The sequence below is a fragment of the Enhydra lutris genome, unplaced genomic scaffold (genome assembly GCF_002288905.1).
Source record: "Enhydra lutris kenyoni isolate GAN:26980312 unplaced genomic scaffold, ASM228890v2 scaffoldscaffold51, whole genome shotgun sequence".
NCBI lineage: Eukaryota > Metazoa > Chordata > Mammalia > Carnivora > Mustelidae > Enhydra > Enhydra lutris.
The window spans coordinates 1,453,997-1,480,029 of NW_019154135.1; the positions used below are offsets into that span (position 1 = coordinate 1,453,997).

Sequence of the window (26,033 nt, forward strand, 5' to 3'; positions counted from 1 at the left end):
GCACTTTGAATGAACGTTTTACTCAAGATTTTGTAAAATCATCCATTAGTTTATTGAGTCATTCAGATATTCCAAATGTTTACACATTTGAGAAACCTAATACTGTAGGACATTCTAGAAAACATAAGAACACACAAGCACACATTCCATTAGCCATACGAATGATGATGTCATGTTGTGTCTGGAAAACTCCACTGTAAATTCAGGAGATAAGAGTGATAAAAACAAATCATGTTTTTTAATTATGAAAATAGATTTGACTGCATGGGTCACTGAATAGGTTTTAGTCTCAAGCCACACTTTAAGAACAGCTGATATGGTAATGATATGACCGTTAGATAAATAAAACAAATTTACTACCTGCTTTTTTTTTTTTTAATCAGGAGGCAATAAGTTATAACACACAAACAGTGAGATACTAAAATATAATTCCAAAGGGCAATTTCTAATCTTTTTATATGAAGACAAGTAGACATGCTTAAGAAACAGATGGCTTCTGGGGCACCTGGGTGGCTCAGTGGGTTAAAGCCTCTGCCTTCAGCTCAGGTCATGATCCCAGAGTCCTGGGATTGAGCCCCACATTGGGCTCTCTGCTTAGCGGGGAGCCTGCTTTCTCCTCTTTCTCTCTCTGCCTGCCTCTCTGCCTACTTGTGATCTCTGTTTATCAAATAAATAAATAAAATCTTAAAAAAAAAAAAAGAAACAGATGGCTTCTAACTTATAGGTCTTTCTCTCTCTCTTTTTTTTTTTTTTAGTTTGAACTCGATTATTAGTATTTCAATGTATGCAGGCAGGTATCTTTGAGAAGCTCATAATTTTTCATTTCTTCCTCCTTTCCATTCTTTCCAAGACAGAATCTCTGCAGAACATGTAGGCAGCAAAACCTTACTAAAAATATTTTAGGGGGCACCTGGGTGGCTCGTTCGTTAGGCATCTGCCTTCGGCTCAGGTCATGATCTCAGGGTCCTGGGATCCAGCCCCGCATGGGGCTCTCTGCTCAGCAGGGAGCCTGCTTCCCTCGCCCCTCTCTCTGCCTGCCTCTCTGACTACTTGTGATCTCTGTAAAATAAATAATTAAAACCTTTAAAATATATATATATATATATATATTTTAGTACATCTTTTCTGTTTGCAACCTGGCCTGTAAGCCGCCCACTTATTATGGGTCAAGGTTGTTTTTTGTTTTTCCGCAAGTATAGATGACATTCTCAAGTGAAATTGGTTACAGATTTGAGAACCTGCTAAATAAACCTCTTATTCTGCTTTCCTCTTCTGTTACTCCAGGATTTTCAAAGTACAATGATAGTAGTTAATCCTATTTTTTGGAAAAAACCACCTGCTAACTGGTCACTAGCAGGCTGTAAGACCTCCACTCAGCAATACTACCAAGGAGAAATTAGTTTAAGGCACCCTGCCCCTTACTTTTCTATTCAGTTTCTCAATGCCCTTACCACTTCCTGCTGGCTACACACTAGGCCCCACTGTGTGGCCCACCCAGGTCCACTTTCCTGGGCAATGCTTTGCCTCCCCCTTTATCCTTCAGCAAACACACACGCTTTGTATTCATTCTTTCACTTTAGTCTGATTTTCGGCTTAGATTAGTCCAGTCTGAAATACAGTGTTAGTGGATGTCAAGCCAATTAAAAATATTTACACTAGGGCATGAATGATGGATGGATACGAAGTGTTTAGGAACTAAGAACCAACTGATGATCTGAAAAAATAAACCTGCAAAGGGGTTGCTATATGTAGTCCCTGAGTGGAGTCCTTAGCCTTTCTTTTCACGCACATGAAAGCCACCTGGCTGGTTCAGTTGGTAATGCACTGGACTCCTCCTGATCTCCCTGTACTAAGTTTGAGCCCCATGTTGGGTGTAGAAATTACTTAAAAGTACTTAAAAGTGCCTCTCTGCCTACTTGTGGTCTCTGTCTGTCAAATAAATAAATAAATAAATAAATCTTTAATTAAAAAAAAAATCTTAAAAAGAAAATAAGAGCTAATTATCCTATGATCCCAGTCTATCACTGAAAGGCAAGCTTGGTAAGGCAAGAAATTTGATGTGAAGACACTGAATGACTACATTCGGCGCTTCCACAGGTTTAGATATTAAGGAGAAAGTGGGTGAAGTGCTGAGAAGGCAGACCTGATTTGAACAAATATTTTGACTTCAAGCAGCTGTAATAATTCTGGGATTTCCAGTAGTCCCTTTTGACGTTTCATTTACTCCCTGAATTAACGTTAAGGCTTTTTTTTTTTGTTTTAAGTGAATTTCAGTGTTACTAATGCTCAAGACTGTGATATCCAAGTGTGTTTTTACGCTAAGATGGGGCCTCGAACTTGGGCGTAGGTAAGACAGTTTGACCAATGCCACCTTCTTTTGCGGGGTGCCCTCTTTTCTCCCCAGGGTCTGGCTAAGGGCACAATGATGGGGTGACTACCCTGTCCAGAAGGCCCCTAACTGAATTATTGAGTCCCCAAACTCTTGCTGTTGCCCTGACCTTTCAACAGGCGGGCGGTGCAACTCCGCGTTGGACCCAACATGCACGACCGGCGTGCCATCACTGGGAGAGACTCAAGCGACAACAGTAGGCGTACACGAATCCTCCCTCTCCTTTCTTTAACCCTGCTTCACACGTAGTCCCACCCTCACCGGAAGTGGAGCCGTTTCTACATTACGCCACTTCCGGTCCGCGCGCCCGTCTCTGGCGGGAGCGAGCACGCCGGTGCGCGGCAACTTTGTTCCCGCCTCCTTTGCCCCAACACCACTCACTTTCGGCTTTCTCGGAGCGTGACGTACGTGCGCGCCCCCGGCCTTGCGTCAGGGCCGAGGGGAAAGGCCGAAAGAGCGAGGCGAGAAGGAGGGGTTGTGGAGGTTAGGGCCCAACCAGCAAGTCCCGTCGCCCTCCCTCCTCCTTGACGAGGATCGGAGAGGGAAGGGGAGGAGCGAGCCGGGGCCGGCCGCGCACACCAGGAGCCTCCTCGTGGAGGGGGGGGGAGCGAAGGAAAGGGGAGCTCCGCCACCTCTGTTCGCGGCGGCGGCGAAGGAAGAAGAAAGTCAGGGCCCGTACCCACCGCCACAGGCTCAGAAACTTCCCCCTCCCCGCCCCTATCTCCCCGGAAACAGCCCCCCGCCCAGCCCCGCACACTCGCTGCCCCAACCGTGAGCCGCAGCCCGGTCGCCCCCGCCTCGCCCCGCCCCGCCGCCCGTCCCTGCGGGCGGCAGAGTGCGCGAGGCCCTAGGCCGGGAGTTGTTGTCAGGCCCAGGCCACTTCCGAGGCACCCGCCGTGTGTCGCCGCCACCACAGGAGGACGACGTCGACGCGGAGGAGGCGGCGGCGGCGGAGGCGTGTTGTTGTCTCGCCCACTCCCCTCCCCTGAACTCGCACCCAACGTCAGGGCGCGATGGAGTGAAGCGGAGACGAAGGTGGTACTTCCGCGTTGCGCTGCCGGAGCCGAGAGCGCGGCCGAGGCCGCTCCCCCACCCCCGGGGGCACTTGGAGGACTCCGGACTCCCCCGCAGGTCAGCGCCCGGCGCATCTGGTGTTTTTGCTGCTGAGGATAGGACGACGAGCACGATCGCGAGCTCTGCCACCCGGATTCCTGCTTCCCTCAGGCCCGGAGGCCGCTGCATACCCGACTGTGACCTGGAACCCAGGGACCCGAGTCCTGACCCGGATTATCGTGGCGTGTCTTCTGGCCGGACCTGGCGCTCGGTGTCCCTCCGCCGCCGCAGCAGTTCCCGTTTCCGGCGGGGGAGATGGCCAGGATCTGACCCGGGAGGAGGCCGCACCCGCGCCGCGCTCTGCAGCGGGCTCTAGGCGATGCCGAGCAGCTCGGACACGGCGCTGGGGGGAGGCGGGGGCCTGAGCTGGGCGGAGAAGAAGTTGGAGGAACGCCGCAAGCGGAGGCGATTCCTGTCCCCTCAGCAGCCGCCGCTGCTGTTGCCGCTCCTGCAGCCGCAGCTCCTGCAACCGCCGCCGCCCCCGCCGCCTCTGCTCTTCCTGGCTGCTCCCGGCACGGCCGCCGCCGCAGCCGCCGCCGCCGCGGCCTCCTCCTCTTGCTTCAGCCCGGGCCCCCCTCTGGAGGTCAAGCGGCTGGCGAGAGGCAAGAGGCGCGCAGGAGGGCGGCAGAAGCGGCGCCGCGGGCCCCGCGCCGGGCAGGAGGCGGAGAAGCGTCGGGTCTTCTCGCTGCCCCAGCCGCAGCAGGACGGCGGTGGCGGTGCTAGTAGCGGCGGGGGTGTGACCCCGCTGGTGGAATACGAGGATGTGAGCTCCCAGTCCGAGCAGGGGCTGCTGCTGGGGGGGGCCAGCGCGGCAACGGCGGCGACGGCTGCCGGGGGAACGGGGGGCAGCGGCGGGAGTCCGGCCTCCTCCTCCGGCACCCAGCGGCGCGGGGAGGGGTCGGAGCGCAGGCCCCGCCGGGACCGCCGCAGCAGCAGCGGCCGCAGCAAGGAGCGCCACCGCGAGCACCGGCGGCGGGATGGGCAGCGCGGCGGCAGCGACGCCTCCAAGTCCCGCAGCCGCCACAGCCACAGCGGCGAGGAGAGGGCCGAGGCCGCCAAGAGCGGCAGCAGCAGCAGCAGCGGCGGCCGCCGGAAAAGCGCCTCGGCCACGTCTAGCAGCAGCAGCAGCCGCAAAGATCGAGACTTGAAGGCCCACCGGAGCCGGACTAAGTCGTCCAAGGAGCCGCCTTCGGCCTACAAGGAGCCGCCCAAGGCCTACCGGGAGGACAAGAGCGAGCCCAAGGCCTACAGGCGGCGGCAGCGGTCCCTGAGCCCGCTGGGAGGTCGGGACGACAGCCCGGTGTCCCACAGGGCCTCGCAGAGCCTGAGGAGCCGCAAGTCCCCCAGCCCGGCAGGAGGTGGCAGCAGCCCGTACTCTCGGCGGCTGCCGCGCTCCCCGAGCCCCTACAGCCGCCGCCGCTCCCCCAGCTACAGCCGCCACAGCTCCTACGAGCGGGGCGGCGACGTGTCCCCCAGCCCGTACAGCAGCAGCAGCTGGCGCCGCTCCCGGAGCCCCTACAGCCCCGTGATCAGGTGAGTCCGCCCCCCGGGCGTTCGTCCTTTGCTGCGCCGACCTGTTCCCCGGGAGGCTGGCGAAGTGGTAATTGGCCTTTTCCGAGCCGCCCAAGTCGGCCACCGGCACTAGAAAACCAACTTCAGGCCGGGTTCAAGTAGGGAGAAGCGTTTTCGCGCGCCTAGGACACCTTTTAGTGGGGTGGAGGGACAAAGCAACAGGTCCAGCAGAGTTGTTCTCCTCGCTGTGCCAGGGAACATTTCGAAGAAAGAGTTCCCAGAGTTTTTAAAAACTTGTTGCATTAACATATTAACGGGGTTTCTCTCAACTGCTCTTTGCATTTCCAGCAATTTCTTTGGGAAAACCTAGAGGTGGTTTAATTTGTCATAATTTTGGAAAGCTCTCTGAAGAGGTTTCGTCTTTGGAGATTTAGGGACGGACCCACATATTGTGGAGGAGACTCGGAATCACTCGCTGATGGTAGAGTTAGATGTGGATTGCAGATGTTGCAGCTGATGAATACAGCGATGGAAAAAGCAGCTTTTCTCTAGAGTTTATTCTTTTAATATGTGAAAAAAGCTTATGTGGAAACTTACAGTTCTAAATTCTTAAGGAAGATGCTCATTTTGTGATATTCTTGTGTGGAATGGTTTTTTAAGTGTTAAAAGAAAAAAAAATGACAAGATTGTGGTTTCACTGTTGGTTTGTGATGACACCCAGTTGCTAATAACGTATAATTAATTGGTGTAACCAAGTGAATGGTCTTGTTCGCCGTTACAGTATTACACTGTTTACTATTATATTAAATTACTATTTACATTTACTTTAAAGTTAGCTATATCTTTAAATATCACGATCATTGTTCAGAAATCTTTAAAAGGTATAATTTAACCTAGCAAAATTGGAGTAAATCTTTTATGTAGTTGTTATACCTTGTTATATAATTCTGTTCTTCAGGAAAAGTATGAGCATTGATCTATGCATACCTGTTAAGCAAAATTAATTAAAAATAACTTTTGAATATTTTGGAGGTTCTATTTCTTGAGTTGTCTGAAAATTCTTATAGTTTAGTGTATAGAATATTAAAAAATGACTTTTCGCTGGTTGTGTTTTTCCTGTTGGTCTTAGTTTTCAGTAATGCCAAGTGGATGCAAGTACTTCTGCGTAGACGTTATGTTGAATCTCAGTGCATGTACCTGTAAAATTACCGGATCTCTTTGAAGTGTCAGCCTAGTAAATATTTGTCAAGATGGGATGCAAGTAGAGATCTGGTTGTGAGTTTGTCCTTAAATGAAAGCAGCTGTACAAATCTCTTCATTCTTACAATGTTCAGTACACTTAAAATGCTAGTAGATGCTTTAAGGAAAGGTCTATCAACACTGATAACTCAGTTCACCAAATTTAGCCTTTATATCTTTATATCACTCCTTGCATTTTACTTTTAAAATATCTTCATATCATTATATCATTTATATCTTTATATCACTCCTTGCATTTTACTTTTAAAATATTTTAGATTTGCCAGAGGCTTGCATTTTTTTATTGTTTTGTTTGTTTTTTGCAATTAACATTGTTTTTGAAAACTGATTAGGTTAAGTCTCAGGACTTTAGATAGCAGTTTTGAGTGTTTGATGCAATTTTAAGAAATTAGGTTTGTGTTTATTTGAATTTTTAGTTGCTGGATACTTCAGCAAGGTCCTGCCCTTAATAGTCGCAGGTATTTTATATATATCGTGGAGTTGTGTCATGTATGATTAGTATTATTTGTATTTAGCAAATATTTACTCAGCACATCATATGCTAGTTACTGTTCCAGGGCCTGGAATAGATTAATGAAGGAAGCTGAGGTCCTTGCCTTCATGAAGATTGCATTCTAGAGGACCATTCATTGCTGAATCTTTTCATGGTTTTTATACTTACCACCGGTATTTCTAAAGGATTGGATTTGGACAAAGCTTAAGAGTATCTCGGCCAACATTCCAGACAGCTGTCCATTTGGTGTGTGCCTAAATACATCTAGACATGGAAAGACATTACTTTGAGATAGCCTCTTCCATTAGATTTGGGACTTGAGAGTTCTAGACTGGACTGCTTTGCCCCAGTATCTTAGCAAGACCCTCCCTTAGAGACTCAGTTTCCTAAACTGTAACAGGGAAATACTTGTGGCGTTTTTTTGGATGATTTCAAGGATTAAGTGAAAATTTATGTTTTGTAAAGTATAGAAATACTATAGATTATTATGGAAATGTAATGTGGTTGAATTATTATTGAATAGTTTGAATTATTAGAACCCTTCACATTGAAACCGAAATCTCCTTCCGTATAACTTTCTATCCATTGCTTCAAGTTTAACCAGAGCAAACTCGACTGTGTGCTATTACTTTTTAAAAATGTAAGACACTTGCAAGTCTTCTGAGTCTTTCCTTCTTGGGTCCAAAAACTTCATTTGTCATGAGGTATGGTTTTCAGATTTTTCACATTATATCTGTTTGTCAGCTGTCCTGCTTAAAATTTAGGGCCCAGAATTTACACCTAACATAGCTGATTGGAAAAATTAAAAATTTTTAAAGACAGCAAGTGTGTTATTACTGTTTAGGAACAGTTAATTGAACTCATTTGTCCAGTTTAGTGCAAAAAGTTTTACTCTAAGAATTTAGCAATGTCTTAAGTGGCCTGTGTTATTTGATGAATAGTCTGCTGGATTTTCAGCTCTGAAGGCAGCTATCCTGTCTTAACCCACCATTGTATTCCTAGTGTTCAGCATAGTATTTGGCAGAAGTCATTGCTTAATAATTGTTGAATTATTATTATTATTATTGAAGGGATGATGGAGTTTACTGAGCATATGAAATATTGTGGGCCTGGATTGTATAAGTATTTAACAGAGACCATGTGTTATGCTATAAGAAAGAGCAGTATGATCTTTTACCAGCCCACATGGACCTTATGTATTAATGACTTGTCAGCATAGATATTTTAAGGAGATGCATGCACATTGAAAATAGTATTCAAACCATAGAATGAAGATTTTTCTTGGTCTTATTTAGTTCCTGTCATGTGAGAGTGTAGTAGAGCTGTTTTTGAAGGGAGGGAATATGGTACTGACATTTGGTCTTAACCATGTGCCAGGCATTGATAAATACTTTAACAACATACATTCACCTCCTGCGTTTCTCCTGATAGATGGGGAAATTGAAGCTCCAAAAAACAGAAGTGATTTGTTCCGAAGTCAGCTTGGATTCAAACCCTGGGCTGACTGAAGTGACATGTGCTTTTTTTTTTTTTTTTTTTTTTTTTTTTTTTTAAAAGATTTTATTTTATTCATTTTACAGAGAGAGTGAAATCACAAGTAGGCAAAGAGGCAGGCAGAGGGGGCGGGGGAAGCAGGCTCCCTGCTGAGCGGAGAACCCGATGTGGGGCTCAATCCCAGGACCCTGAGATCCTTACCTGAGCGGAAAGCAGAGGTCCAACCCACTGAGCTATTCAGGCGCCCCTGAAGTACGTGCTCTTGATACTAGATATTGATACTGTCATGGCATTCAAGGGAGCTGACCCCTTCAAGTAGTGATCTGTTTTGCTAAAATTCATCTCCTATTTGGGTATTTATGTATCAATTTCTTTTACATGACCGTTTTTTGCAGCATTTTCAGAATTGTAAAAAACAAATTCTTCTAGAGATTCTTTTGGTTCATTAACTTGTAGCTTTTATGAGTATGAGTCTAAAAACATGTCCTTGAAGACTTTAATTATATTTAGTTATTGACAGGTTTGTTTTTTTTTTTTTTTTTGCAGTGGGATATCTTGATCTGAAGTCACTCTAGTCAGATCAGTTACAAACAGGACACTAAATTGTTATATATACTGTTAATTGGTTCTGTTTATGAACTTAATGGAGATTCTGTGAGATTCTTTTCCACTGAGAAGCAGCAGAAGCCTCTATTGTGGAGTAGTATAGCGACCTGGGAGTCTAAAGATGGGTGGACCGGTAGGTGTAAATTAGTGAAGTTACTAGTATTTACTTGTGTATGGTATGGGGTACCTCTGTCATGGTTTATTTAATGTAATTGTCCTAAAAACTGTGTGCAGAAATATATAAAATGAAGACATTTCAGAATAAGGAAAAAAGGTCCTGTTAACTCATAAAATGCTGCTGATTTGATTTGTACTTAATAGAACTAAATCATGAGTATCCTTAGGTGAATGGTATGCTTAAAATGTTTTTTTAAAAATGTCAGATATGTAGGATACTAGAACAAATGCAGAAACACTCAGAAGGAACGGAAATTTAGGTGAAGTCTTAAGTCTCCAAATCTGTAATCACTTATTTCATTCTCAAGATGGCCTTGTGTTTTGTTCCTTCTCTGACCAAACTTTACCCAGCATTTACATCTGCACAGTCTTTATCATTTATTTGTTCTAACACTAATATTTATCCCATTTCCATTTTCAGCAACTCAGTTTAGGCCTTTGTTTTTAATCAGACTTTCTGTTACTGTTCTTTTCTTTGCTGTTCTTCAATTCCTTTCTTCCCAATTCATTCTTTTAAAGGAGAATTTTCTTAAGGTCTTGGTCAGATTGCGTCACTTCCACAGTCCAGACTTTCCAGTGCGTTGTCAGGTAATGCCTTTTATGAACTGGCCCCGTTCTATCAGAATTCTATTTTTAGAGGCACTTTTATTTCTCTGTAGTTTTACTCTTGCTGTTCTTTTACCTTGAAATGCCCTTTTCCCCCTCTTCTCTGCTTCAGGCTTTGCATTCAAAACCCAGCTCCAATTCAACCATCTCGAGATCTTGCTCCATTCATGTAGAAAAAGTTCATTCTTACATTCCTATGGCACTTTGCTTTATCTTTGTTATAGAGCTTTAAAAAATTCTATTTAATATTCTGATTACTTGGCTGGCTACATTTGTATTTTCTCTACTAGACTGTAAGCTCCTGGAGGACAAATTTTAATGTGTGTTTATTAGTGGTTGAATCAGTTTAAATAGCATTTTTCTCCACAGATTAATGCAAACCAACTTTGCACAGATTTTAGTTGTATCTCTGAACTTACTTGCTATTTTGGTTCACATATACTTTAGGATAGGTGAAGTGATTGGTAAGGAGAGAATTTAAGAACCTTCTCTTTCCAGCTGCTGCTTTACTGGAATGAGTTGAGGATGCTAGGAGTCACTTCTAGTGTGAATAGAATAAATTCAGACCTAGTGTTTGTATTTGCATTCTGCTGTACTAATCAAGATAAGTGATATGTTTTCTTCGTGAAGATTTTCTGAACAAACTGTATGCCAAGCTATATTTACTCTCTGAAAAATTATAGCTATTTCTCAAAAATCAGTTGAAATTAATATTAATATTCATATTTTAGATAATTTTGATCTCTTATTCTCTGCTTTTTCTATGAATAGCACTTAAATTTTTATTGTTTTTGTTTTTGCTTGGCTTTGTTTTACAGGTAGATATTTGTAAACTTTAAAGTGGATGTTAGAAGCAAAAGTATCAGGCTAGAGTTGGAAGTATTACTTGTTTGTAGTGATTTTTTTTGTTCCTTGAATTTCCACACGTCTAAATTGTGAGAGAATCTAGTTTTCTTAGTATATTTTGGAAACAGAATAAATGTAGATTGGAGGATTAAAAACTAGAATTTATTTTATTCATTTTTTTAGTTTTTATTTAAATTCCAATTCGTTAACATACAGTGTAATATTGTTTCAGGTGCACAGGATAGTGATTTAATGGTTCCCTACAACACCAGGCTCTCATCACAACAAGGGCGCTCAATCTGCATCACCTATTTAATCCTTCCCCTGACCCCCCCCCCACCTCGTAACCATGTTTGTTCTCTGTAAAGAGTCTCTTTCTTGGTTTGCCCCCCCTTTTTCTTTTTTTCCCTTTGCTGGTTTAAAAACTAGGATTTATAAAATGGAAATGAAAAAGGTAGTGAGAGGAACTGAAAACCGAAAGTAGTTAATGGGCTGCAGTCTCCCCACTCGTCTGTTTCTGCGTTTTCACTTGCATGGGGCACTTTCATTGAGATATTTTATTGACTCTCCAAACTTATCTAACATTAAATTAATTATTTCACCTTTCTTGGAGTCATTTCTTTTTCTGATACTGCTCTTCATTATTTTTCACCTGTTCACAAAGATACTACAGGCTCAAGGTGGAAGTTTTCAGTTAGTACAGAAGAGTGAGAGATTAAAAGTCGTACTGAATCCAACCACCTGAGATGATCATTTTTGAAGTTTTAAATAACATTCTTCCTAGATTTTCCTCTGCATGTACGCATTGGGACAAAAGATTTTATGTAAATCTTAGGAATTATAGGAACATATTACAATGCTACTTTATATGCCATGCTTTGTACTATGTTCTTGTTGGCGTCTGGTATTTTGTAGTATGGATGTGCTGTAACCTGTTTGGCCAAGTCCATTTTGTTAGACTCCTAGTTTTTTATTTTCAAAATTTTTGAGATGTGTATGTATCTATTGCAAATAGTTGGTGTGCACATTTGTCCCCTTATCTCCTTATATGTTGGATTTCTTGGGGGTAAAATTGTTGGGTCAAAAATGGTATACACATTTGTAATTTTGATACTGTGTCATGTTGCCCTTAAGAAGGCTTTTTACCAATTTTTGTTTCCCAACAATGTGCCAATGCTCATTTCCTCAGTTCCATCATCACTTAGAATTGTCAGGTACGCTATTTTTCCAGTTGCATTTATTTAATTAGACTGAATTTATTTTAATCTGTTTATTGAATGTTTTAATTTCTTGATTCATTTCTGTTACTAATTTATAAGAGCTTTCTGTATGTTAGAGATATTAAGTGTCTTGCGGCATAACAAGTATTTTTCATGAATTTGTCTTTTGTTCTTTAACATTGTTTATGTAATGTTTTGGTTTCTTTTGTTTTTAAAGATTTTTTTTTTTTTTTTTTTTTTTTTACATTTATTTACCTGAGAAGGGGAGAGATGGCACAAAGTGAGAGGGAGAAGCAGACTCCCTGCTGAGCAGGGAGCCTGATGCAGGGTTCAGTTGCAGGACCCTCAGATTATGACCTGAGCCAAAAGCAGATGCTTAACTGACTGAGCCACCCAGGCACCTCAAAGTGTTTTGTTTTAAGAACTGTTGACTTGGGGGGTACCTCAGTGGCTCTGTTGTTAAGCATCTGCTCAGGTCATGATGCCAGTGTCCTGGGATCAAGACCCGTATCGGGCTCCCTGCTTAGCATCAGCGGGGAGCCTGCTTCTCCCTCTCCAGCTCTCCCATACTTGTGTTCCCTCTCTTGCTATCTTTCTCTGTTGTAAGTAAATAAATCTTAAAAAAAAAAAAAAAAAAGAACTGTTGACATATGTCTGTGTTCATGTATCTTAAGTTACAGTAGTTGCTCCCAGGCACTCAGTGCCAAAACTTTAGTAATACTTAACCTCTTCCCCTTCCCCAGTTCTTGTGAATTGCTTGTTCTGTTTGTCCTTTTGTAGTGGTCTTTATCTACTCTTACTTGGTTTGAAACCCCTTTGTTTATGTTTATTGTTGGATCTGATTACTTTGGGTTTTTCCTCTTCAGGCCTCTCCTGTTTTCTGCATTCATATTAATCTTAAAATGCCATTTTGAGTCCTTCATTTTTCTCTAAAAAGTCTTCATTTTTCTCTAAAACATACTTACATACATACAGAATCATACTTACATACTTACATACATACTTACAGAATCAAATTCTTGAACTGGGCACTTACTGTAATAATGAATATATGAATATGAATATGAACACTTACTGTAATGTGAATATTACCAGTTCAAATTCTTCAAATGCCAGTTCAAATTCTTGAACTGGGTAAGAATTCCTTACCTGAGACAGACCCAAACTTCCCTTATTTCTCAGTAAATATGCTGATCACAGTACAAACTGGACTCCTTACTATTTTAAAAACATGGAATTACAGGTTCCCTACACTTTAGTTTATGCCCTTCCCTCAACAGGCTAATCCTACTTGGCCATTCTTCCAGCCATAGTTGAGGTGTCGTCTTCATTAATTTCATCCAGAAGTGATTTCTCATATTCAGACTCGCATTAATTTGAGTTGGATGCCCCCCCCAGATATTGGACATGTTTCATCTGTTCATTAAAACGATTTTATTAAGGTATAATTTACCAATTTTAAATATACATCTAAATGGATTTTGACAAATAGATGTACTTGTGTAACCACCACCACAGTCATGATAAAAAACATTTAATTATCCCAAAAAGTTTCCTGTGGCCCCTTTGTGGTTTGTCCCCTACTCTACCTGTGGTCCTTGGCAACTGCTACTCTGCTTTCTGTCACATTAGTGTATATGTGTGTGTGTGTATACACACAAATATATATATATATACACACACACACACACACACACATATATATGTATATATACATATATATATATATGTGTATACAAATACTTTGCAGATGGTTCTTCTCATTCTCTGGCTTGCCTTCCTTCACATAATTTTGAAGAGCAGAATTTGATGAAGTCCAGTGTAGCAATTTTTTTCTTTTATGAGTCATGTATTTTTTTGCCACCCCAAAACTAAGCCTAACTCATGGTCACAAAGATTTCGTTTTTGGTTTTATAATATGCATCTTTAATTTATCACAGTCTGTCTTCTTGTGTAATATAATATGATAAGAGCATGGTTACATTTTTCTCCTTTTATGTACCATTCTTGTCATATGTCTTCTGTATATATATATGACTTATGTATGTTAATTAGACATGAAAAAAATGAGAAAAATAATTTATATCTGCTTTAATTTCTGTCTTTTCAGACACTTCTCATTCCTTTATGTAGATCCAAAGTTTGATGTATTTTCCTCTACTGAGAGAACTGGCTTTCAATATTTCTTATAATGTAGCTCTGCCATTTTATTTGTCTGAAAAAGTCTCCATTTTGAAAGATATTTTTGCTGGGTATGGAATTCTACATGGACTTCTTTTTCCCTTTTTAGTTCTTTGACTTATTCTGCTTCTGGCTTTTGTAGTTTGACGAGAATTTACATAATATTTATTTTTTGCTTCAGCCGCTGGATTGTAAGTCCCATGGGGTTCTTTTTTAATCTTAATGTCTCTCAAGCACTTACCACAGCATGTGATAGGAAATAGATACCCAACAAATGTTACAAAATTGATTTGTGTAAGAAAATATCCAGCACCTTACACTTTGAAAAAAAAACCCTTCTGATAGTAATAGGGTCTAATATTGGCTTAAGTATAAATTTGTCATAACTAGAGCTGGACCAATCAAAAGAATGTGCCTTTGTGCAGATCAACTATTAAGCCTTCCCTCTACTTCTTACCATCTTTCCTTTTTCTCTCTTCAAAAACACATATCAGGACATGGTTCAGTGAAACATGAAGACAAGTACAGTTCATGCGCTCAGTGGACTAGAACTTGTTTGCCTGAGAAAATCCGCAAAAAGTCAGTCAGGACTCTTATTTTCTCAACTTTTAGTGTTTCATAAGGAACTAAAGGAAATAAACACAAACATTTCAGTTTTATGTTATTTAATTTTTCTGGTTTTTAAAATAACATTTTTTGAGATATAATTCACCTACCATGCAATTTACTCCAATTTTAACTAGTACCGTCAGTGGCCTTTAGTATATTCAGAGTTGTGCTGCCATTACCACTAATTTTAGAACATTTTAATCATCTCAAAAAGAAACTCCATGCCTGTTAGTAGTCAGTCAGTAGTCAGTCCCCATTCTCACCTCTAGCAACCACCAATTCACTTTTTATCTCATGGATTTGCCCATTTTGGACATTTCATATAAATAGGATCATATTATTCATGTTTTTTTATGGCTGACTAAATTCATTTAAGTATACTGTTTTTAAGGTTCATCTGTGTTGTAGCATGTGTCATCGGTTATTTTTTTTTTTGTGGCAAAATAGTATGCCATTGTATGAATATTCCACATTTTATTTTCAGTTGATGGCCATTTCAGTTGTTTTCAGTTTTTCACTATGACGAATTATACTTCCTAGAACACTTGTGTTTAGTTTTTGCGTGAGATTTTTTTTTTTTTCATGAGATATGTTTTTATTCTTTTGGGCATATGTCTAGGAGTGGAATTTCTGGGTCATATGGTAATTCTGTGTTTTAACATTTTAAGGAATTAACCAAACTCTTTTCTTTTCTTTTTTTAAAGATTTTATTGGACAGAGAGAGACAGCCAGAGAGGGAACACAAATAGGGGGAGTGGGAGAGGAAGAAGCAGGCTCCTCTCTGAGCAGGGAGCCCAGTGACCCTGGGATCATGACCTGAACTGAAGGTAGACCCTTAATGACTGAGCCATCCTGGTGCCCCGCCAACCTGTTTTCCTCAGTGTCTGCATCGCTTTTATATTCCAACCAGCAATATATGAAGGTTTCAGTTTCACCATGTCCTTGACAATTGTTTCACATATCTTGACAAGTTTTTAAAATTGTATTCTGATATCTCCTTGTACTTTTGATTTGCATTTTCCTAAGTGACTGATACTGAACATCTTTTCATATGTTTATTGGCCATTTATATGTCTTTTTTGGGAAAATGTTTATTCAAATCCTTCACCTATTTTAAAAAATGGGGGGGGGGGTGCCTGGATGGCTCATTCATTAAGTGTCTGCCTTTGGCTCAGGTCATGATCCCAGGGTCCTGGGATTGAGCCCCGCTTTGGGCTCCCTGTTCAGTGGGAAGTCTCTTTCTCTCTCTCCCACTCCCCTTGCTTGTGTTCTCTCTCCTGCTGTCTCTTTCTTTCTCTCTCTCTCTCTGTCAAATAAATAAAATCTTTTAAAAAAAAAGTTGGGGCTTCTCATTGAGTCTCTAGAGTTCTTTATATATTTTGGGTACTAATATGCTTGTGACATTTCTTCTAGAAAGAAGAACTCTTGTATTTGGGAGAGTCTGTTTTAATTTAGTGGGGGAGGGGAAGGACTCTTCCCTAGGTATAACTTACTTGTAACCACTTAGGTCATTCTGATAGTGTAAACTTTCGGCAAGAACTTAGCTTTTGAGTCCGTGTGGACCATAAGAAGAAAAAAAGAAGGAAAGAATTTCTAGGATCAAGTGTTAACAGAACAACCAGAAGATTCTTATCTAGTTGGCAGATCTTCTCTCTTGGGTTGACTGGGTAAATACCTACTATAAAGGAAAAAGCAAAGACTAGAAATTATACAGATGTGGATTTAGGTACTAATTCTGGTGCTTTCATTGCAGAACACTATTTATTAATCACTTTATTTGTCCTTTTTGAGCGCTGGTCTTTTTATTTGTAAAATGGGAGAAATGATGCCAACCTAGTTTAAGAAAAAAAACAAAAAACAAACCTGGGAACAACCCAAGTACAGTGAATTGGGGAGCAATTAAATTATGGTACAGATACATGATTTGCAAAAATTTTTCCCATTATATCACTGTTGCCATCCATTAATGCACAGTTTTTAATTTTGATGAAGTCCAGTTTATTTTTTCTTTCATTGCTTTTGATTTGATGTCATATCTTAGAAGACTTTGCCTAAATGAACATCACAAAACTCTATTCCTATATTTTCTTCAAAGAGTTTTATAGTTTTAGTTTTAGTTTAGTCTTTGATCTATTTTGAGTTAGTTTTTGTGGATGGTGAGAGAAAGTGGCCCAACTACGTTCTCTTGCGTGGAAAGCCATTTGTGCCAACATCATTGTTAAAAAAAATTTTCTTTCTCTGTTGAATTGTATTGGCATCCTTTTTGAAAATTCATTGACCATAAATGTGAGGGCTTGTTTCTGGACTGTCAGTTCTAGTCCATTGATTTACATGTCTGTCCTATGCTAGTATCATACAGTCCTGATTTTTCTAATTTTGCGGTAGTTTTTGAAATCAGGAAGTGCAAGTCTTTCAGCTTCATTCTTTTACATTGCTTTGATCTTATACACTTTCTTAGGAGGAGAAGGGTTCTTTGCATATCCACATGAATTTTAGGAACAGCCTCCCAAATTGTGCAAAAAGGCAGCTTGGATTTTCATTGGAATTGGACTAAATTTGGAGATCAATTTGGGAGTATTGCTATCTTAATGTTAAGTCATCAAATATGTCAATATGAAATGTCTTTCCATTTATTTATATTCCCTCAATATTTTCATTGGTAATTTGAAGTTTTCAGGTACAGTCCTTGAAGTTTTTTGAGATTTATTTGTAAGTTTACATTTTAAGGCTATTGAAATGGGATTTGTTTTTGTAATTTCATTTAATTGTCTATTGCTTAGTGTATGGAACTGTAGTAGATTTTTCTACATTGATCATATATCCTGCCGCCTTGCTAACTTGTTTATTAGTTCTAATAGTTTTTAGTAGATTTCTTAGGATTTTCTGTGTACAAGATTGTCCTCTGCAAATAGTTTTACTCCCCTTCCCCCCCCAGTCTGGATTCCTTTTATTTATTTTTCTTGCCTAATTGCAATGTCTAGAATCTCAAGTACAGTGTTGATTAGAGGTGGCAAAATTAGATTTCCTTGTTCTGATCCTGATCCCATAGGGAAAGCATTTTAGTCTTTTTTTCTACAAAATGATGTTGGCTGTGAATTTATTATAAATGCCTACTTTTATTTTTGTTTAAAATTGTTTCCATCAGGGTCTAATTTTTGGTATCGAAAAAAATTGTGGATGCTTTGGTTGTCCCTAATACATGAACTGGTGTAATTATTTATTTTTGTCCTAGGGTCTAGAAAAAGAGGAAGATTCCTATTTTGTAGTATGTGTAATGGTTAGCTGTATTGATTTCCTCAATATGCATGAAGAAACATTTTTATTATGAAAAGTATATGCATTAATGTTTATAGTATTTTTTAAATTAGTGCTACTTTAAGTACTCATGATTTTCCAAATTTAATTTTTTTAAGGTTAAGTAATTGGTGTACTGGAGTAAGCTTTTTTATTTTTATTAAAAAAAGTGACAGGGTTTCTTTGTACCATACATTCTAGTTTGATGTAATTTCTGGTGTCCATCTTTAAACTTTCCTGTTGGTGTTTATTTATTTTTTTTATAAGTTTTGAGTATTATATTGTTTGTTGTTTGTTAAAGCAATCTCTGTGTCCAACATGGTGCTTGAACTCATGACCCCAAGATCAAGAGTTGTATGCTCTATTGATTGAGCCAGCCAGGAGCCCTGTTGGTGGATTTTTTTGTTTGTTTTGTTTTTTTTAATTTTTAAATTTTACTTATTTTTACTAGCAAAAGTGGATTTATTTGGGAATAACAATAGCAATCAAGGGCATAAAGGCTACAAGAGAACCATTGGCAAGTTCTGTTAGTGTTTATTTTTAAACTTTTCTGTATTTCTCAATTCTCTACACTGAAATTGTTACCTTTTTTAAAATCCGTGCTCTGTATTTAAAAATTATATGCAGGATGCTTGAAAACAGTACAGAAGCATACATAGCAAGATGTGAAAGCTACCCTTTATGTCCTTTTCAAATATATTACCATGTCAGTAGCTGTTGTATGGCTTTTTTCTGTGTATATGCTTATATTCAAACTTAAGTACATACACATAAACATTAAGAATGTTACCATACCGTAATTTTTTTTTACATGCTTCTTTTGTTTAGCAGTAGGATTTGAAGGTCTTTTCAAATGGCTACATAGGACTCCAGTATTGCATGAAATGTTTCAGGCTTTATTTAACTATCAGTTGCTGGGTACTATTTTTTCATTTTTTCTTTATTACAGCCAATCCTTTTAAGAATATCTGTAGTAACTTTTTGACACATATGTAAGTGTTTTTGTCAGATGTGTTCTTATAGGTGAAGTTGCAAATCAAAAGCATTGGATAGATATAAAAGTCTGTGCAATTTTATATTCCTTCTGATAATTTATATAAGTGGCAATTTCTTTGTATTTTTTGAATAATTGATATTTTCAAAATTCCATTTTTTTGCCATTCTGATGGATGCTATTCTGATGGATGGCTCCTTTTATTTTGCCTTTTCTGGTTATAATAGAGAAGGGAGCATTTACCTTTCTTCACTGGCCATTTGTATTTCTTCTGTGACTATTATTTTTTTTAATTAAGAGGACCCTGTAGCTACTAAAAATAAGAAATAAAGATAGTTTTACAATAGAAAAACTGGTTTCACTTACTAAATCCCTGTGGGATAATGGATGCAAAAGGTTTGGTTGTTAATAAAAATAATAAAGTCATCTCAATGTTTATATGAAGAAATTAATTAGCTAAGGGTTATTCTGTCTTCTAAATCTTAGTTTAAATAGAATTTTATCAGTGGACCTGTGCCTATTAGTTAATTAGCTGGATAGCAGTTACACAAAGCATTCTGCTTGTGGGCAGCATTTAGGAAAGTAGTTGATAAACATGTTCTTTGTTCTTTTATTCATCAATTCAATAAATACCTTTTGATTGTTCCACACCAGACATAGTTCTGGGGATATAGTGATGAACATGACAGTGGTGGGAGGAGACGGGTATATGATATGCTCATTTATCTTTCTGATGTGGGAGAGCCTCCCTATAGGGGTGATAAATAGAGCCCTGAATGATAAGAAAGAGCAGCTATGTGGTTTAAGCATCCCAGGAAGAGAAAACAGTATTGCTAAGACATCAAGTCAGGAAAGAAGCATAACTTTTTGAAGAACCAGAAAAGAGGTTAGTGTGTGTAGATCATAGGGAGTGAAGGAGGGTGTAATAGAGATGAGAGGTGGTTTGGGTCTTGCAGATCACAATAAAGATTTTTATTTTTATTCTGAATGCATTGAGAAGCTATTGGAGAGTTTTAGGCAAAGGTACGGCATAATCCAATTTATGTTTTTAAAATACAAAGCAATATGTCACAAGCATTATGTGATTTTAGCAAATGAGGAGGTTATAGAGGAGGTGGGACTTAAGTTGATCCTTAAAGACAATGAGAATTAAATAAATGGAGGGGAAGGATGTAGTCTGATGTGGTAACAAAAATATAGTGCCTGGCTTTGAATTGGAAGATGTGGTCTTCATATTGACTCTATCTCTTTATAGCTCTTGAACTCTAAATAAATTTCTTAACTCTCTTCTTAGTTCCCTCATCTCCTTTCTGTATACCTTGGTTGCTATGAAGAACAAATCAAATGAAAAATGTCTATAAAAGTGTTTTGTAAACTGTGAGGTTTATTGTATGTTTGATTACTCAGTAAAAGACTACCATCTGTGTGGTATGCTAAGGGCTGTGGAGTGATAAAAAAATGAATTAGACCTAGTTTCTGCGCCTCAAAGAGGATATAGTCTAATAGTGTGGTAAGTATCTAAAATACAAAGTTATGAATGGTTAAGATCTTAAGAAAGATGCAGATAAAGCCCAGTGGGAGTTCACAGAAAGGGAGAGCCTTCTTGGAGTTGATGAGGCTTTGTGAATAAGTAAGAACTCTTGAGCTACATTCTTGGAAGATGGATGGGACTTCGGTAGAAGATGGTGGAAAGAGAATATTCTCAGTCTGTGGGAGTAAAGACATGGTAGTATTAGGCAGAATCAGAACTTGATAGAACCAGGAAGATCATGCAGTACCTTAATATTAGGCTAAGGAAAGTGAATTCTGTTCAGTAGAAATATTCTCACCAGTGTACCTGATTCTACAAATTTTTTTTTAAGATTTTATTTATTTATTTGACACAGAGAGAGATCACAAGTAGGCAGAGAGGTAAGCCAAGAGCGAGAGGGGGAAGCAGGCTCCCTGCTGAGCAGAGAGCCCGATGCGGGGCTCCATCCCAGCACCCCTGAGATCATGACCTGAGCCGAAGGCAGAGGCTTAACCCACTGAGCCACCCAGGTGCCCCTGATTCTACAAATATTTATCTAGCATCCACCTTTGCCAGGTTTGTGCTAGTTAGGGCTGTGGAGGAGGTACAGTGATCTCAGTCTCGTTGGGGAAGACAGATTACCTAATTATTATTCTAATGAGGTATGAACAAAGTAGTAGGATCATAGGACGAGGAATATTTCCAGCTCTCTGGCATAATGAGGGAAGGCTTGAAAGTGATGTGGTAAGTATCCCTGTACTTAGCCGGATATAAGAGGTGAAGAGAGGAATGTGAGAACAGCTTTCTATGCCTGACTTTGTATGTTTTGGGTTGGCTGCACAAGGTCTTTGTATGTAGTGCAAGACTGTCAAGAGCTTTGTAGAGGGGGAACTGAAAGATTCAGGTGGTGGTAGGGAAAGGAAATTGGAAAGGATAGAGATTTGAGGTGGGAAACCCGGAGAGAGACTGTTGCACTGGGCCAAGTCAGAGATGATACAGGACCTAATGAGAAAGAATAGCTTTGGGGACAAAGAGCCTGGAAAACTGTCGAGATGCTTAAGATATAAAATTGGCTGGACTTGGAGATCAGTTGGATGTGGAAGAAGAAAGGAAAAGGACCATGTGGGGTATAGAATGATTTCTGGATCTTTGCTATTTCAGAAATTTAGAATCTGCCATTGCCTGTGAATAGGGTATCTGTAAGAAGAAAAGGGGTGGATTTTGGATTTAATCGTTTTATCTGGACTGTGTTGAAGTTGCATGCATGTAGGATAATTGGGAGCAGGCAGGATGACTTGGTGGGGTAATCAACTTTTATGTGATAATTTAAATCATTCATAGCATAATTAGACTCTTGTGGGTGGATGAACTTAGTGAAGAAGAGGGATCTTAAGAGAGCACTGAGAAATAGCCATAGAAGTTAGAAAGTAATCAGGAAAAAGAAGAGTAAAAGTGGTTAGCAAGTGTTTTTAAGGGTGTGGTCAGCATTGTCATCACAGGCATTGCTCCCCCCCCCCCACCCAAAGATTGGTCACCTTAGTAATTTTGGTGAGGATACAAGCCAAGTTACTGTGGTTTGAGGGCTACGTGGGGGTGTGTGTGTAGGAGAATTTGGCTGTAATTGGAAGGAGAGGAAAAAGATAAAATATCAGAGTACCATTATTTGCTTGTTTTTTTCTTATCTGTTTTAAAAGATCTTAGAGACTTGAATTATTTAATCCTTGAGGGGAAATAGTCAATGAATAGCAGAGTCGAAGTCACAAGTCATAGAGGAGCCTAGCATAGTGCATCTCAAACTTTAGTGGAGATCTTACTAAAATGCAGATTCTGAATCAGAAGATCTGGGTTGGGGCCTAAAATACAGCATTTCTGACAAACTCCCAGATGAGGCTGAAGCTGCAGATTTGTGGCCAACCCTCTTTGAAGTAAGATCTTGAGATAGGACATTGCTAGCATTGTACAGGAGTTAGCCTTGGGTAGGAAGAGGAGTATCTCTGTTCTGAGCTCAGTTAAAATGTAAGGTAGATAGAGAGACAGATTAAGCTTGTAGGCAGGAGACATGCCTAATAATTTTTGTGTTTTGTTTTGTTTTTGTGCAAAATAGAAGTACTTTGGAAATTGTTAACTTGAAGACGGGTAGAAAGGTTTGGAACAGTTTGTGAAGATTTGGAATAGCTACTAAAAAGAGAAGGAAAGAGTGAATTTGGGACATGTAATATTCACTGAACAGTGAAGATTAGTTCAGCTATAGTGTCTATAGAAATAATTGGAGCAGAGAGAGACTAGATAGGAAGATTTTTAAGATAATAAGGTAGGCCTGAGGGGAGATAATGAGGTCTGAAACAGAACAGGGACCTTGAGAAATAATTAGAAATTGTGGCCAACCCAAAGATGTCCCTGTGAAACTGTTAGTATGTTACCTACGTGACAAAAGAGACTTTGTAGGTCTGATTAAAATAGGAATTTTGAGATGGAGAGATTATCCTGAATTGTACAGGTGGGTGCCTTGTAATCACAAGGATCTTTATAAAAAGAAGCAAGAGGGTCAGCAGAGTCAGAAAAGGCCATGAGAGGATAGAATCAGAGGAAGAGGAAATGTGATAAAGGAAGCAGAGGTCAGATCGTTGGACTGAGAGCCAAGGCATGGACCTTTCGAAGCTGAAAAAGGCAAGGAAACAGATTTTCCCAAGAAACTGCAGAAGAAAAGAAGCCCTGGTGTTGTTGATTTTAGCCCAATGAGACTGATTTTGGAATTTCAGTCCTCAAGAACTGTAAGATCATAAATTGGTGTGGTTAAACCATTATGTCTGTGATAATTTGTTACAGCAGTAGTAGGAAACATGCTTAGAAGTGTGGGTGTACGGGAATGTAGAGTAAGAACTGATAAAGCGAGATAGTTGATGGGATTGATGGGATGTGGTATGGGCATCAGGAATCTGGGAAGATTTCTAGCCTGGGTAAATGGTTGGAGGATAGTGGTGAAATACAGAATTGCAAGGAATAGATCTTAAAGGAAGGTGTTCATTTTGCAGTAAGTATGGATTAGATAGGGTGAAGGAATATCTAAAGCAGGGAGAGGAATTTAAGAGGCTGCCATGGTACTGTTAATAGTTAATTGAAAAAAATGAAAAAAAAAAAAAGTTAACTGAGCTGCTAATACCAGTATATGGCAAATTACATATGAATATTTAGAATTTTGATTGAGAACGTAACAAGAGGGATGATTGGGAAAGGCTTTTGAAAAATTGCTACTACTTTACTGTTTCTCAGTTTAGAAAGCATTTTTTCGTGGTTTTATTAAGATACAATTGACAAAATTAGGGACACCTGAGTGGCTCATTGGTTGGGTGTCTGCCTTTGCCTCAGGGGCCCAGGTCATGATTTCAGGGCCCTTGATGGAGCCCAAGTTTTTGCTTCTGCCCCTTCCCCCCATGCTCTCCTGTTCCCAAATAAATAAATAAATCTTTTAAAAAAAAAAGATATAATTGACAAAACTAATATATTTAAAGTATCACTTTGATGATTTGATACATGTATATATTGTGAAAGGATTCCCATATTCAAGTTAAGTAATACATCCATCATCTCATACATTTATTTTTTTGTGTGGCTAGAGTTCTTTTTTTTTTTAATTTCAGTTATGCAGTATTATCAACTGTAGTCATCATGTTACACATTAGATCCTCATACCTCATTAATCTTCTAACTGAAAGTTTGTATCCTTTTACCAGCTTCTCCTTTTTTCCCCTCCCTCTTAGCTCCTGGAAATCACCCTTTATTCTGTGAGTTTGACTTTTTTAAGATTCCCCACATAAGTGATACAGTGCCATATTTGTCTTTCTCTGGCTTATTTCACATGGCATAAAGCTTTTTAGGCTTATTTGTGTTGTTCTAAATGGCAGAATTTCCTTCCTTTTTAAAGCCTGTATTGTATTCCATTACACAGACATGTATACACACCACATTTTGTTTATCCATTCATCTGTTGATGGACACTTGGGTTGTTTTTGTACCTTGCTATTGTGAATAGTGCTGCAGTGAACAGGAGAGTACAGGTATCTCTTTGAGCTAATACTTTCATTTCCTTTGGCTTATATACTCAGAAGTGGGATATCTGGATCACTTTGTAGTTCTCTTTTTAACTTCTAGAGTAATCTCTCAATATTATTTTTCATAGTGCTGTATTAGTTTACATTCTCACCAGCAGTGTACAAGGGTTCTTTTTTCTCTACATCCTCACCAGCATTTGTTATTGCTTATCTTTTTGATGATAGATATCCTAGCAGGTGTGGTGATATCTTTGTAGTTTTGGATTTCATTTCACTGATGATTAGTGATATTGGGTGCCTTTTCAGATACTTGTTAGCTGTTTGGATGTCTTCTTTGCAAAAATATCTGTTCAGGTCCTTTGTCCACTTTTTAATTGGGTGTTTTGTTTTGTTTTCCCTGTTTGAGTTACATGAGTTCCTTGGATATTTTGAATGTTAACTACTTACTAGATTTGTGTTTTGCAAATATTTTCTCCCATTCATAGCTTGCCTTTTCATTTTATTGATGGTTTCCTTTGCAGAGCATAGTTTTTTAGTTTAACGTAGTCCTATTCTTTTATTTTAGCTTTGTTTTGTTTTTGGTGTCAAATATGAAAACCATTGCCAAAACCCAAGTCAAGGAGCTTATCCCCTGTGTTTTCTTCTAGGAGTTTTATGGTTTTAGGTCTTAAGTTTAAGTCTTTAATCCATTTTGAGTTGATTTTTGTGTATGGTGTAAGATAGGGGTCCAATTTCTTTTATTTATTTATTTATTTATTTTGCATGTGGCTATCCAGTTTTCCCAACACCGTTTATGAAGAGAGTGTCTTTTCCCCATTGTATATTCTTGCCTCTTTTGTTGAAAATTAATTGGCCATATATATGTGGATTTATTTCTGGGCCCTTTACTGTGTTTCATTGATTTGTCCCCCCCCCCATGCCAATACCATACTATTTTGATTACTATGGCCTATAGCTTTGTAATACAGCTTGAAATCAGGAAGTGTGATGTCTCGAAATTTGCTTTTCTTTCACAATTGCTTTGGCTGTTCTGGGTCTTTGTGGTTCCATATGAATTTTAGGGTGGTGGTTTCTGTTTCTGTGAAAAATGCCGTTGGAAATTTAATAGGGATTGCATAGACTCTGTAGATGGTTTTGTATAGTATGGACATCTTAACAATACTAATTCTTACATTTCATTAGCCCTGAATATCTTTCCATTTATTTGTGCCTTCTTCAATTTCTTTAATCTGTTTCTTTCACTTACTTGATTAAATTTATTCCTAAGTATTTTATTCATTTTGATGCTGTTTATAAATGAATTTATTTTCTTTCTCTTTTCAGCAGTTTGTTGTTAGTCTATAGAAACACAATTGGGGCACCTGGGTGGCTCAGTGGGTTAAGCCTCTGCCTTCGGCTCAGGTCATGGTCTCAGGGTCCTGGGATCAAGCCCCGCATCGGGCTCTCTGCTCAGTGGGGAGCCTGCTTCCCCCTCTCTCTCTGCCTGCCTCTCTGCCTACTTGTGATCTCTGTCAAATAAATAAAATCTTAAAAGAAAAAAAAATACAATTGACCCTTGAAGAACACAGGTTTGAACAGTGTGGGCCCACTTATACATGGAATTTTTTTTCCTTTTTTTCTTTTTTAGATTTTGTTTATTTATTTGACAGAGATCACACGTAGGCAGAGAGGCAGGCAGAG

The 26,033-nt window shown here is 39.6% G+C and overlaps 1 protein-coding gene across 2 annotated transcripts in view; it reads left to right on the forward strand.

The window, feature by feature from the left end:
- The first annotated feature begins 3,749 nt into the window (after nt 1-3,749).
- Nucleotides 3,750-26,033, forward strand: part of LOC111156999 (cyclin dependent kinase 13) — a 124,409-nt gene continuing 102,125 nt past the window's right edge. For both annotated transcript variants that reach the window (XM_022518204.1, XM_022518205.1), the window contains exon 1: nt 3,750-5,035. In XM_022518204.1, coding sequence (XP_022373912.1) covers nt 3,822-5,035 — 1,214 coding nt within the window. In that variant the 5' untranslated portion in view covers nt 3,750-3,821. The remainder of the gene's footprint in view (nt 5,036-26,033) is intronic.